We start from the raw sequence: 14958 nt of genomic DNA, 5'->3' as shown, positions 1-14958 counted from the left end.
TTGAATTGAGATAAAAACAATTCGTCTCCTAAAATTGCCTTATAACAATAAAAAGCTTATAAATATTACCCTCTTAAAGTCTAATGCAGGATACCAGGGCACATGGGGTAATATAGGAATTATCGATGCGCCGAGAAGCCTAGCTCGAAAGTCTGGACTTTTCCAAGCGCGCCTTCTCCACGCACGCTAAGCCTAATGGTTTGTTTAAGGCTTCTCATCTTCATTTCGGTGCCTTGTAATTGAAAACTTGCGTACCCTAGGAGAGTGCGGTGCTCAGTTAATTTAATGCTGCCACGAGATCGTTCGTTGTTAGCATTTTTTAGATATTCCTGGGCGTACTGGTCGAACTGCGTGGTGAAGTCTTGACTCGCCTATCACAACCCAACATGTCGAGTTACCTAACTTACCCGAATAAAAGCCAACTTTGTCTGAACAATGTCGGCGTGTAAATGCGGCAGTTTGGGGGGAATGTCACGCTAAATCTCGGACAAATCGAATTTAGTTTTGCGCAGCACTGCATGCGAGAACCGCCTATTCTACGCCACCATGTATACCTCTCATGGTGAAGCAGCCAATGGTGTACTTGAACGACGGAGATCTCTTCCACAGAAAGGAGAAAACCTCATCACGATTCGAGGCCACGTATGCCACATTACGGATATTGCTGACTCCTGTACTCAGCCGGGACCCGGTGGCCGAGTGGGCTAGCGCACACCAGCTCGGAGCACGTGGAGCGAAAGCTCGCGCTGCAGAACCCAGGAATCTTGGTTTCAATCCCCACCCCTGCCTTTTTGTTGCCCCTGCCCGCTTCGACCTGGATGAGCTTCGTACCGGCGTGTGGTTGTGTACCATTACCGCGTGGTGCACCTTACAAGGCCCTAAGCTAGCGGTTGTACTGCACTGGCTAAATTGCTCATCCACTTGAGACACCAGGGGGCAAACTAACTTCCGGCTGTATAAACATACACGCACTGATTTTGTTTTCGCAGGAAAGGGGTTCATTAGACCGTTTTGCTGAGCGTCAAAGAGAGAGAAAGAGAGAGAAAAAAACTTTATTCAAGCCGCCCATGTCCGGTCAGTGCCGAACGTGAGATTTAAGTCGCAGCAGCGGGCTTTCTGTTACCTCACAGAGATGTCCAACCGCTAAAATAGGTAGTAACGAATTAATTCCAAGAAAACGTTTTCGACATAACACTGCTGTCTGTAGGACTCAATAACCTGTCTCGCCACCACAATAGTAAGGTAAAGCAAAGTGAAGGTCAGTTATGGCTGTGCCCATTTATAAGCGCAGATATGCGAAGAACAAAATCAGCACCACCCTAGAAATTTTTTTAACAAGTAGTTCTTTCATTTTTATCACAACTCAACAGGTGGCACAAGCGGAAATAAAAACTAATAAAAGATCCTGCCATTATATTTTTTGTTGCCGTTACACAAAACTGAGCAACATTTACTGAAATCAGAAGCTGCTACTTTGTATAGGCGATAATAATCATTCCTCTTTGCACTAATATAATCTATGACCTGGTGAAAATGCATTAAATGTACCTTTTTTGTCCTAAGATGAAATTTTTTATGCATATTAAAACAGTTGCACAAAAAATATAAATGCGAAATTTGAAAAAGGGACAGGTTATGCAAACCAGCATATATTGAAGTTTGCCAGCCAGAAGTTCGGATACCTTGTGACGACACGTAACGGCAGTGGATTTCTACTACGAAACAACGATTTCCTATTTTTGTTCGTTTCTTCTATTTTCATACTAGCATTACAAAATGCTTCGAGAACTACACTTTATGAACGTCAGCACACCTTTCGAAACTATTTTCATCAATAACTGATGCAAGATTCCAACCCAGAAACCGAACAGTTGTCATAGAAATTGGTCATGAATTTCCTTCCGCGAAGCCTATTTTGCAGAAGATATAAGTAAAACAAAGATGAAAATAAAAAAGGGCCACGATATGCAAAGCAAAAACTCTTAATCTACACATCGTAAAAATTTTGAAACGAATCGGTCGAACCCTAAACTCTGCACGCCCATTTCTACTACCGAACCATGTAAGCCGAAAATGCCACTTTCACATGTTCCCACCGAGCTGATTCTTTATTTACTCGTACTTAGTTGGATAATAAGATGAAGACAATTTCCTCTTCTATAGGTTGTATTCACTTGCAGCCATAGCTGTGTGTGCGACTGCTGTTAGTTGATAATAAGATGAAGACAATCTCCTCCTCTATTCACCACATTCGGTGGGAGTTGATACCACGAGGGCGCCACAGTATTTGGTGCCCCAGTAGACTTCCGGTAGTGTATTTATTTATTCTTCAGCAACGCACAGCAGTCGGGTAAGAAGAGTTTCCTTCAGAGAAGTTTCTGTAGTATGTTTGTAAGAACATTAGTGCATTGTACAAAGTAGTGCAAATAACAAAAGGCGGAGAGACAAATGCAAAAGAAGAGGAAAACCGGAAGCGCGCAGGGGTCCGCCGATAGGGGGTGGTAGTGAGCTTGTTTGCAAACAAACATCGGTGAATAGGTTGTACCACTTGCGGCCATAGCTGTGTGCGCGACTGCTGTTAGTTGATAATAAGATGAAGACAATCTCCTCTTCTATAGGTTGTATTCCCTTGCGGCCATAGCTGTGTGCGCAACTACTGAACGCTTGCTTACCGCGAGCTTCCAGAGTTCTTTTGCAACGTGCATTCCGCCCCATCATGATTGCCTGTTTTAGCTGCCTATTAATGCGAGCTCGTTCTCGGCATGCGCTCTAAACATCACGCTCAAATAGGGCGCCCAGTGAATACCCCGTAAGCCCTATTCGGTGGTATATGTTAAATATTTTTACGGAGGGACCAAGCGTTATAATAGCGAATCAAACACTGCGGTTAAACGTCAAGAAGAAAATTGATCCAGCTACAAAAAAAAAAAAAAAAAAAAGAAAAATCTTTTTGCTTGCTTGGAAACAATGACGAAACACCGGGTCCGAGACTCCGTCGCGCAAAAGTAGCGCAAGGGGCATGAATGCACGAGGCACGTGCAACGTGCAGCCCTTATGGCGGCACAGCGCAGCACTGAGCTGGATTTCCGACGCCATGAATTTCCCAGAAGTGGCACGCAGCACGTGCCTCGAGCATGTCTACAACAATGAATGGCGCCACTTTTCCCAGGATAGAGGGGCTTTACGTCGCGCGGCTTTGCGTTGTGAAAAAAAAGAGAAACCGTGACTTAATACCCCCTCCCCCTTTTCCTCTCCTTTTAAAAATAAAAATAAAATAATGGAAGCTTCTTTCCTAATGCGCGCAGTCTTGTCACCGTTCACGCTAGACTAACAGAGAGCCTCGATTGAGCACACTCGCGGCAGGCCTGCCAGGTCAACAAGACCCGCAGAGAAAGCGGTGCACACTGTGGGTTAGCCATCGCAGCAATGACAATAGGGAGTTTTAGGGAACGGTTTTCGCACATCCGATACGATACGATGGGCCCTCTGGTACGAACTGCGCACATGGAAATCCTCTGCGGTGGAGGACGCGCAGTTCGAACCGGAGGGTTCCTCAACGGCACTCCGGTCGCCCCTCAACGGCCTCGGGTGCGACTCGAACTCAAAATTTTGTATATATTATTTTTCTCTTTTAAATTTAGGCGTAACTCGTTTTATATGGGCTACATAACCAGTGTGACGACCAGATTGTAACGTCGATGGAGCTCCTAATGTCACGGCTTTGTGTGCTATTTTAACGCCTAAGTAATCTAAGGAGTTGGTAAAATGCCAGGATGTCACAAATACTGTCAAGGTCACTCTTTTGTCATGTCAAAATATGTTGAATGTCGCGCCTACATCGGCCGTAGTTAGGCCGTAGGTACGCCATTAGCCGCTACCGGACAGAGTGCGGGGATCTTTTCTAGAAGTTTCAAACAATACGGAATTATCGATGTTGCCGTTTTCAGAGGTCATTTAGCGCACTTGATCGCCAATCCCCCTAGTGGAAATCAATATTTACGAGGTTTTTCTGGGGAAGCGAATGACCCAAAATCTTGGGGATGTAGAGCATGCCCTTTGCGTACAGTAGAGCCACTAAATACCGTAAGCGGCTTAATTTTCGCTAAGACCTAATTTTCGCGACTTTCGTGACTTGCAAATACCGCGAAAAATCGGTCCCGCGGATGTGTTTCCCGATAGTCGTGAGTCCACACACAGCTAAGGTGGCTTAAGTGTCGTTACAAAGTGGCTTAAAATCATTATTTCTGGTAATCTGAAGCTTCATCTGAAATCGCCGGAAACGTTTTTGGGCCCTCCAGAGTTATTAACAGATCGCGACAGAGCAAAGCGATATGTTGCGAGCTTCCAACGTATCTAAACTTGTAGCAAGTCGCAAACGGATGCTATAAATAAATCAATAAATCGCTAAGAAACCCCCGTAAAGTACATCCTCAAGAAACCAAAACACTTTTCTGTTTTGCTTCTCTCCGAGGAAGCAGCGGTAAATATAGACCGTCCGAAAAGCTCCGAACGTCGACGGCGAGTACTCCGCAAAGATCCGCGCGGCGGCAGCCCTTGTGCAAGGCCGCTGCCCGTAAACAGGCGCGTGCCAGTTGCCAGGTCAGGAACACAAGGTCCCGCTTTGCGTCTTGGCAACCGGACCGGTCACTGGCGACCGATATAGTCCGGCCCCTTCGATCAATGCACGCGGGCGCTCGGCACACTGCACGTCCCCACCGCCGAGGGTGGACCCTCGGCGTGCCAAGGACCACTGCGCCCACCGACTCCGCTGAGAATCGCCGCTAAGCCGCCACAAAAGGCCTTCCGAGCCGGGCACCGTTTGTGGATACTTCGGGCCCTGGTCCGCGAATCCGTCGGCCCGTTCTTTGGGTAGGCCCGTTTGGTTCTTTTCTATTTTTTTCCCGGGTAGCTAATGCTCCGCATGACTGATTGCTCGGGTGCAAGTTCTTTCGCTATGATCCGCCTCGTTGGGCCTGTACGGGTGTCCAGATGACGAGGACAATGACCAAATATTTAATTTAGAAAACAAAAAGTTTAGAACGTTGGGGGAAAATGTGACTAGGCTTTGTTTCACTCCAATTAGAGGGGTAAAGTGACTATACTCATATTACACCTCAAGACCAAAGTAAAAAAAAAAAAGAAAAAAAGTCCGGCTCCTCATAGAGCATGAAATTCACTCCTCTAGGTGGTGAATGAAGCTATATATGGGAGAATTTTAGATTAACATACCATTATTTTACCAAGACTTACACGCTCCAAACGCCCAAAACAAAAAAAACAAAAAAACATCGTTTTCTTTTCCGACAATGAAATCCTGTAAGAGCCACTTCGTGCTGCGCATGAATCATGTGCAAAACTTCAATATTTCTTTGGCATGTCAATGGGTACAGTAAACGTGTACATGAACACACGTACAATAGGTCGCGGCGTGTTCACTCCGCTTTATTAATTTGGCTGGTTAAAGCAGACGGACAAGAAGATGACGAATGCCGCGACGTTGCACCTTTGACGGTCTTTGATTGACTCCCCACTGGCGCATAGCATCGTCTGTGCTTGCCAGACTGGGCCCCATTCCTCTGCCCAGTTCAGCAGCGGAGTTCAAAGACAAGAAGATCTAATATTCACTACCACTGCATAACGTAAATATTAGCACACATTAAAATTTTCCTTAACAGTTACACAAGTAACAAATACATAAATTAATAAAAAAGGATGCCGAAACCTTTACTGTCGCTACGCCGATTCTCGGCGACATTCGTAAGCATTTAGCGCGGGGGCTCCGACTAGGCGAAGGATAGGAATTCCAACCTCGCAACGGTCCGCATACTGTTCTGTTCGGAGAGCCAGTCTGTTCTTCGGGCGTCGGCTGTTTCGGAGGCAGCCACCAGAGCCAATCCTTTCTCCGGGGCGTCGGCGGTTTCGCGCAAACCGCGCAGTCGCTGCGCCTCTCTTTTACGCTATCGGGTACGTTGTGCATACTGGGGAAACGAAACCATATGTGCCCCCGGTGCCATCGAAGAGGGGCGCGCGTCAACAGCGTTGCATAATACGAAGCGTGCTAGATGACTCTTTCCCTCTTACGTAAGAGAGAAAATGGACGCGAGCAATTTAACGAAGTGAAAGAGCACGGCGGGCACCGCGCCGCTACCTCACGATACCTGTCCAGTTCAAATCAGGACCGTCCAAATCAAAAACGCCAGCGAGCACCGGGGCAATAAATGCTAACGCATTTAATAAATAAGTTTGTTCGTCGTGCCCCCGAACAGCTGGCATGTCTTAGGTGGGATGCACGCGTGCCTTTGGCGATGCACTAAAACATGACAAGAGACCATTTATTCGTATACCCACCCCCTCGTATTCCCCAAAAGTTCTAGTGAAGTAGCCCACGTCAAAGTTGTCTAACCTGTCACGCATAACAAAAGTCGCATTGCACAATAACAGTTTTCAAACGCCAGAGTAAGTTCGGTATTTCGGGTTTACTTAAAGCTAAAATCGAAATTTTTTATACAGTTTTAAATTTGCTTATATTTTGTCGGAGCTGTTAATCATCCACAATATTTCTGGGTTGATGTTCAGTGGCTCTGTTATTGAATTAGGTATCATTTGTATGGCCATAGTTTCTGCGATTCCTTAACTAGAGGTAACGCAGAATGTGTGTCAATATTCTCTCGCTATATTAACCTCTACATGACCTAGTACGCTTTTGAGTAGGAGCGTGCTCTACTCTTTCCTTTTGCGTTACGTATTGTATCCGATTGTTCACCTTCTCAAGTTTGCCTGTAGACTATGTGTAGAAATGTTCACCCTTGTATTTACCACCACACAGGTGGCTGGCAGTATACTTTCTGAGTAATAAATAAATGACACAATCGGGGCTGCTTGTACGAGTGAACAGCCATTCGCATCTCATTTTAGGACAAAAGATTAATTCCCGCGTGTTTGCAGTTATTTTTTCGTGCTAAAATCAAGTCTACATCGATTTATGACCATGTCGCTTTGCAAGATATTTTTTTTTTTAATAAAGAAAGTTTAAAGAAAACACTAAGATCGCATTGAAGGACTAAACATGCATTGGGCGAGGGAGCGCATTCAAGCGCAAGAATGGACCAGCCAATCAAGAGGCAAAAAAAAAAAAAAAAACATCCAGACAACGTGCGAAGACTAGGTAGCCGAGCGCGCTGTCATTGGTTGAGATAGAGGAGAAACAAAAGCACGTGGGCTCATATGGAAAGGGGGGGGGGGGGTGGTTCTCATTTGAACCCGTTCGCATTTCTACCTTCTCGTTTTTACCTTCTCATTTCAACCCAGCGCAAAACAACTTTCGCGTTTCTCCCTTTCTCATTTAAACCGTTCTCAAAACAAACTTTCGGGTTTTGTCCCTTCTCAAAACGACTTTTCTCATTTTAACCTTTCTCATTTCAAATTTTCTCAAAACATACTTTCTGGTTTTGACCATTGTCAGAAAGACTTTTCTCATTTTAACCTCTCTCATTTCGAACCCAAATTAGTCCAACATCATGATCTCGCAATCTTTCTGCGGTATTTATGGCGAATTCGGGTAATTAATTGCCTTCGAGCCCTTGCCTGTGGCACCGGCGACCAAAAACGCGCCGGCGGCGCATCACGTGACCCTCTCCACCCGAATGCAAGGCACAATGAACTGGCGTTTTTATTTGACTGGGTCGCGAGTGAGCTCTGTTAACTTCTTCGATCATTCTATGCTACCATGAGCACGCTGCATACGCCAACAACATAGATGACGACTCTTTGAGATGTGTGTCAACAGAAGCGGCTTCACAAAACTTTTCAAAATATTGGCATTACCACAGTCCGTACAGCTGACAGAATATTAAAATATAAAATCAATGAAAGGGCAGATGTATAAATCAGTGTGGTGCTGCCCGCACGCGCGTCAAATTTCAATAAACTTCGTTTGGATTTTCGATTAACTGTTGCCACGGAGGCTTGCCAGCGTCGCTTTCCATATTCTGTTTACTGTTAGTAGAGAGTTTTAGTAGATCGTTCCCATGACTCCAATAATGATACCCGATACTCCGCCACCGCCTCCCTTGCGCATGCATAGTATCGTTATCGGGGGTATCGGAACGATCTACTAAAACTCTCTAGTACCTTTTTTAAAATCCTCAGTCTTCTCATTGCACCCACCTTCCTTGAAATTGTAATGCGTGTTCTAGTTTCAAACTGCATCACTATGCATACTTTTTTTTCAGCGGTGTAATAACTTGTCATTACAGAGTCGTAAAATAAAGTGATATATGATACAGCCCGTGTCTCAGAGCAAACATACCTTGCTCAGGCTGGATAAATTCTTCCAAAAATGTTGACTTTCTTTGAAACATAAATTATCTTTCTCTTCGTTGTTTTTGCTATCTTGTCTCAGAGCACAAAAGGGTGCCTGTCTCGATGGCTTCGTTTGCCACTCGAACCCGCTATTTGCCGCCTCAGCGAGCATTGTTTCGTTTGGTTCCCTATCCCGATTCTGATGTGACGATACCGGATACAGTCTGGCAGACAAGCTGCCCGACCTCTTGGAGCTCGGGAAACCTTCTGCTGGTAAATTGCCGGTACACGCCTGAGAAGCGCAACCTGAAAAGCTTGCACCCGCCAGCCTTTGACCACGCGAACGCCCTTGCCGAAGGTGTGGGAAAACTTTTTTTCAGGGAAAATGACCACCCGAATTGGCCATTTCAAGCAATAACACACGACTAGCACAATGATCCATCGCTACCACACGACGACATCTTAACGACATACAGCGACAGAAGAGAAATGAAGTACCGAATCTGCGCTAGCACTTTTGAAACCACGTCACCATGTGACCACGTAGCTACGTCAACAGACTCGGGGTGGCACGCAGGCATAAGGAAAATTGTTTCACGTGCTATGCAAGAGATGGTGCCGCTTCGCTTCATCTTCAACCTTCATCCTCAACTGTTTTTCCTTCTTTCTATACCTCACTACGGTGTTCAAATGACACGGGTTCAAATGAGAAAGGGTCGAAACGCGAAAGGTTAAAACGCGAAGGGCGTTTTGCGAATGGGTTCAGACGAGAAGGGTTCAAATAAGAATGGGTTGTTTCGAGATACACCCGGATTGGGGGGGGGGGGGGGGGGGGGGAACTGACGGGGTACGCAAAGAGCACACGCGCTTGCACGCCGTACAGATTTCAAACTAACAAAACCTCGGCCAACTTCTTGCGCAACATCATTGTTGCAGTGTAACGGTAGACAAATAAGAGAAATGTCTCAGGCAGTGTCTACAGACTTATTTTTGTGTGATGTATCAGCATTGTGACCGCAGGTTTAAAGGGGCCCCGCAATCATAATTAAGCGTCTACCTTTTTTGCGGTTTTCGCGCCCCTTATAGTTCTGGCGAGCCAGCGGGCGCGGAGAAAGTAACTAAATATCAGTGCGTCATATTTTAACCGGACGATGCGGAAACCTCCTCCACCGACGAGGTCGACCCGTGGTACTGAAAGCGCGCAAAATGTGACGTCTTTCCATGGGTCCTGGGCTTACTACTCATCAGAGCCACTAAAAGCTTCTTTTTAGTCGAAATACAAAATATAAGTGGCGCGAACTGTTTCAATTATTTATAAAAGTAGTTTTTGTTCAGTATTTTAGATCAGAAAAGAAACAAATGCAGTTTAGAAGGTACAGAAACAAGAAATGACCCGTCGACATACCCGCCACCAAGCGGTGGAAAAGACGGCGCAAACTAGAAAGGAGTAGTGGGATTTGGCGCCGACATGGAAAGGTCCCGGATGTACGCGGCGGCGCTGCGGCCGTACCGACAGGAGGATCCGACCGGCTCCGAGCGTTCCGAAGGCCTTCGGTACCTTCGACGGGAAGCTTTCTATTGCGAGTTGGCCGTTTCGCGGTGTGGCAGCGCGAAGTGGCTCCCATTCTGAACTGATCTTTACCCCCATGTTTGCTGTCGTTTGTGGCCAAGGAAGTGTCATGCCGAATTAGTGTTGAATCGCGCAGCAAATGCAATGAGAGCAGCTCTGGTTGCCCGCTGCGTACAGCATATATCCAGAAAATGCTTTAGTTTCGCCCTCTCGCGCCGTCGACACGGAGTGCGGCAGCCGTGAGTGCTCGCAATGAGCCCACTACCTCTCCTCTAGTTCACGGCCACTCAAGCAACCAAGGATGTCGTGAGGGAGGTTATTTTTTGTTTGTTTTTGTAATTTTAATTTGCCCATAACTTTTAAAATAAAGCGAATTTCGAGAAAAGAAAAGTTTCACTGAGTTACTACGTTCAGTGCGCTCTGGTTCGGTGCAAATTAAAAACCAGTAAAAAAGTCCTTGCAGGGCCCCTTTAAAGGGGCCCTGCAATGACTTTTTTACTAATATTTAATTCGCACCGAACCTTAGTGCACTGAACGTAGTAACTTAGTGAAACTTTTCTTTTCTCGAAATTCCCTTTATTTTAAAAGTTATAGGCAAATTACAATTACAAAAACAAGCAAAAAATAACCTCCCTCATGACGTCCTTGGTAGCTTGAGAGTGGCCGTGAACTGGAGGAGAAGTAGTGAGCTCATCGTGTTCTGGATAGGCTGTATGCAGCGGGCAGCCAGAGCGGCACTCACTGCATTTGCTGCGGGATTAAATACTAATTCGGCATGACACTTCATTGGCCACAAACGACAGCAAACACGGGGTAAAGATCAGTTCAGAACGGGAGCCACTTCGCGCTGCAATACAGCCAAAGGGCTAAATCGCCAGCCAAGCCCGCGCCGAGAGCCTTGGGAACGCTCGGAACCGGTCGGATCCTCGAGCCGGCATACGACCGCAGCGCCGCCGCGTACATCCGGGACCTTTCCGTGTGGGCGCCTGATCCCACTATTCCTTTCTAGTATGCGCCGCTTTTTCCACCGCTTGGTGGCGGGTATGTCGACGGGTCATTTCTTGTTTCCATACTTTATGAACTGCATTCGTATCTTTTTTGATCTAAAATACTGAACAAAAGCTACTTTTATAAATAATTGAAACGGTTCGCGCCACTTAAATTTTGTATTTCGACTAAAAAGAAGCTTTTAGCGGCTCTGACCAGTAGTAAGCCCAGGACCAAAGACGTCACATTTTGCGCGCTTTCGGTACCGCGGGTCGCCCTCGTCGGTGGAGGAGGTTTCCGCGTCGTCCGGTTAAAATATGACGCACTGAGTTACTCTCTCCGTGCCCGCTGGCTTGCCCGAACCCCAAAAGACGTGGAAACTGCAAAAAAGGTGGACGCTTAAATATGATTGCAGGGCCCCTTTAAGGGGAGTAAGTCGTTGGTAGGGCATGTCCGGTCTCGAGGTCTCTAACGAAGCCTTCTGCCATCTCTGCCAGGCAACATGCTGTCGTGGATGATCACCCGAAAGCGCGAGCTGGAGTGCCAGGACCAGGCGCTCCGGCGCGAGCAGGAGGCCAACGCCCTGGAGTACGAGATGAAGCGGCGCGCCCTGCAGCGGGACCTGCAGGACCGGCGCCGCCTGGCCGCCACCCGGGGCACCGTCCTCTGCATCGTGGGCTGCGGCCTGGCCCTGGCGGCGCTGGGTGTGGCGCTCACCTGCGTGGGGCTGCTGCTGCGGGGCGGCCCCTTCAAGGCCCCCTGCACCGTGGCGGGCCCCACCTGCGTCGTCATGGGCTTCCTGGTGCTTCTGCTGTCCGTCGAGACCATCATCAAGTGCCGCCGGGCGCAGAGGTTCCAGCAGTCCGACTCCAAGGAGACGCTCCTGGAGAGGGCACTCCACAAGGCGCACAAGGCCACCAAGGACACGAACGTGGACGACGCCACGGCCGTCACGGCAGCCACGTCCAACTCCATTGTGCTCAATCCGCAGAGGCTCGCCGAGCCTCTCGAGATGGAAGAGACGAAACTGGATACCTAGTGACGGTGGTTTGGACGACGTCGCGTGTGGTGTTTTCGTTAAGCTCACGTGTTCGCTGTGTCGTTGTCAACGCGTTGTGCCTCAGGGACTTCTAGCTCCGCGAGTGTGTGTGCGTGTGTGTGCGTGTGTGGGTGCGTGGAGTCTACCAGCTGCAGAAAACGAAGCGTTTTCATTCTTGTGATGTGCCTTCGATCTCCGTGTGCATTTGGGCGTTCCGGATTGGCTGCCTCTACACATTGCGGGCCGCGCCTTGCGAGTCAAGTCCGTGTCGCCACCGTTTGTTGTCTTTGTCTCCGCCGTTCGAAGAGGGTTTTCATGTTTCTACGACCTGACCTCGCCTCACAAAATCGATGACTAAAAGACTGCGGTGAAGAGGTCCGCGCTAAAAAAAAAACGTCTTGAAGGAAACCCTGTTTTGCTGTCTTGTGACACCGTCCAACGAAGCATCTGCACTAATGGACGCTTACACCCGCCAGTACAGGATGTCCAATTCTTGTGAGTGTATAGGCCGAAATCACGGGGCTTTTTGCTTGTGTACAGACACACTTTTGTTGTGTTGTTAAAAAGCACCACCAAAGTTTCTCGACATCTGGAGGAGCTGGGCGTAGGGCTTCTGAGGACGCTACTGAGTGTGGGGAACCGCAAATACCGTGTGGAAATCGTCTCGTGATTATGTTCTTCTTCCCACCGCAGTTTTGAAAAGAACTGGCCAGAATCCTCAGTTGGTTCTTACAATTGACTCCGTAAGTGTGACGCCTTGGGTCCAAAAAAACCGTTGCTAGGGTCGTTGTTATATACAAAAACATGTGGCTAGATTTCGCTATGAAAACCCGACCGTTCAAAAATCAGGAGTACGATTTAGACTTCTAAAAATCACAGATATAGAAAGCTTAAATGTCATATATGTTTCAACAGAAGTGTGCCAGTAATCGCTTGTTTCTGAAATATTTACGACTGCAACTTCCGGTCCTCAAGACGCCTGAAGCAGACGACGAATGCAAGATGTATGCCGTCTGCCCACACGCCGGCAGGCCAAGCCGGCGCCGTCGTTTGAATCGTGTGAATAAAAACGATATTCCGATATTGAATTTGTTCTAAATATAATAATTTTCAGTAACTTAAAAGAATTCATAGTGGGGGGGCGATGCAAAATATGGTTTCGCGAAAATCCGGGCGTCGATCGAGATCATCGTCTGCTAAAAGATAGCATTGGACCCGTCAGAAAAGCACTCCAGGCGATCGGTCAAGATCCAAATTTTGTTTGTGAACTCGCGCTATGTGAGGGTGAGTCGTACCTGGTTGTAAACATCGCTGCAATGGTTACTGAAAAATTGCGATAGACTTGGAATTTTTTAATTACCTGACAACCTCACTAATAATAATAATAAACGAATTACCTTGACGGCGCACAACTTGTTACTTATACTGGCCTGCAGTACGTCGGTAATGCACTTCAGGTCGTCGTCGTAAATGATCTGCATGACGTGGTTTGATTCTACGGCATTTTCTCCCCTCTAAACTAAGTTGGGTTCTTTGCAGAAAAAAAAAAAAAAAACACATTGCGGAGGCCTCTACGGCCCCGGCAATGCGCTTGTTTTTGTCGCTTGTTTACGGACGCAATTCAATGAAGACGCCCGCTGCAACAGAGGCCAGCAAGTCTATCGTTTCGTCTGCTACGAAAGCAAAGCGAAGTGTAATACTTCAGAAATGGCTTTCATTGTTGTAATATGACACTGAGACGACAAGAACATCTTTATAATTAGATATCAAGAAGTTAGGTTGCTTACAAAAAATTATTTACTTGTAAGCAAAAATCTAGCCTCATGTGGAGTCTCCATGCATTAGTCCATAACAACGTCCCTAGCAACGGTTTGTTTGGACCCAGACGCCATGTTGTGACGTCATCACTTATGGGGTCAATTTGTGGGATTTGTCCGAATCGAATGATCTACAGTTCATTTCATACTTATAACCCTATTAGACAGGCACCCTTAACTGCAGTTAACTCACCTCTAAGTGCTGTTTCGCGGCACCGCAGTTACCCTACTACACTGTCGGAGAGCTATTTCAGAAGTGAAGAGCGCGTGTGCACTGCTTTGATGGGTGCTGAAGATGCTCCAACGCACGTGCGCCCGTAGCCTTGACTGCATAGCCACAAAATGTTGTCCGCAAGTATTGTGTGCTAACTGTGGCTTGTCGCAACTGCAGTTAAGTGTGCCCGTGTAACAAGGCTATCAGTGTACAACGTTGTCAAAGCTGCTGGCGCGAGCATGGAGTTTGATCTCGAAGGTCACTTGCACGCGTGCTTGCTTAAACAAAACCATAGATAAATCCACGCGCTCACACCATTAGCTTTGACAGCGTCGCATGTATACTAAGTATGAAAAGCAGCATTGTTGGCGCAGCCCAGAAACTATACTTCGTCTCACCTTAGCATAGAAAATTGTTAGACGCGCATGCAAAAGCGCGAGCTAATTCCTTTGGAAGAAGCCTCGGCGGCTGCGCGAGTGCTCGAGCAGCGAGTGCATCAGTCATGGCAGTCAAGGCTAGCCGCTCGCACTTGCACAGCCTTCGCAGCTAGTCCATAAAGGTGAGACGAAGTGTAGCGCATTCCAGTAGAAGGAGTAGGCGCGGACACTGACTTCTTTCTTGCTGATTCGTGTGCTAGCTGTATTTTTCGTGTTAGTCACGTCGGCTTCATGTCCTAATTCGAAGATGAACAACAAAATCTTGTCCGGCGAACTCTAAAAAAATATTCAAGTTCTGACAGAACGAGCGAACAGCCAACAAACTTCGTTTTAAACGAAAAGTTAATTTGGCAGAATACCGATGATCTGCTCCTGCCAGGACGCACGCTCCGGTTGCTGGGTATTTCTGCGTGTAATTCACGAATATCGTTCTCAAAGAGCGAACAAATCGTTGAGAGCACAGGAAGCAGCTAGTACCTGGACGTCGTAATTTCGAGTCTGTGCAGCCCATTCCTGCGCTTAAATGGTCTGGCTTGGTTTGGATTTCTACGAGGTGCGAAAAATGCATCCGCGCTTTGAAGCGACAAAAGCCA

At 47.2% G+C, this 14958-nt stretch overlaps 1 protein-coding gene across 1 annotated transcript; it reads left to right on the top strand.

Annotated features, from left to right (window-relative positions):
* Positions 1-4701: 4701 nt before the first annotated feature.
* On the top strand, positions 4702-12741 carry LOC8027826. Its single transcript, XM_040214529.1, has 2 exons — positions 4702-4869; positions 11356-12741. The coding sequence occupies exon 2, from the start codon at positions 11361-11363 to the stop codon at positions 11895-11897; it is 537 nt and encodes a 178-aa protein (XP_040070463.1). The 5' UTR covers positions 4702-4869; positions 11356-11360; the 3' UTR covers positions 11898-12741.
* The last annotated feature ends 2217 nt before the right edge of the window (positions 12742-14958 follow it).

This window comes from Ixodes scapularis, unplaced genomic scaffold (genome assembly GCF_016920785.2).
Source record: "Ixodes scapularis isolate PalLabHiFi unplaced genomic scaffold, ASM1692078v2 PGA_scaffold6__148_contigs__length_123643588, whole genome shotgun sequence".
Taxonomy (NCBI): domain Eukaryota; kingdom Metazoa; phylum Arthropoda; class Arachnida; order Ixodida; family Ixodidae; genus Ixodes; species Ixodes scapularis.
The sequence above is the reverse complement of the archived record's forward strand: the minus strand, read 5'-3'. Positions and strand labels throughout refer to the sequence as shown.

Bases quoted from the DNA above. Each gene is read 5' to 3' on its own strand.
- LOC8027826 (XM_040214529.1), top strand. From the start codon at position 11,361: ATGCTGTCGTGGATGATCACCCGAAAGCGCGAGCTGGAGTGCCAGGAC.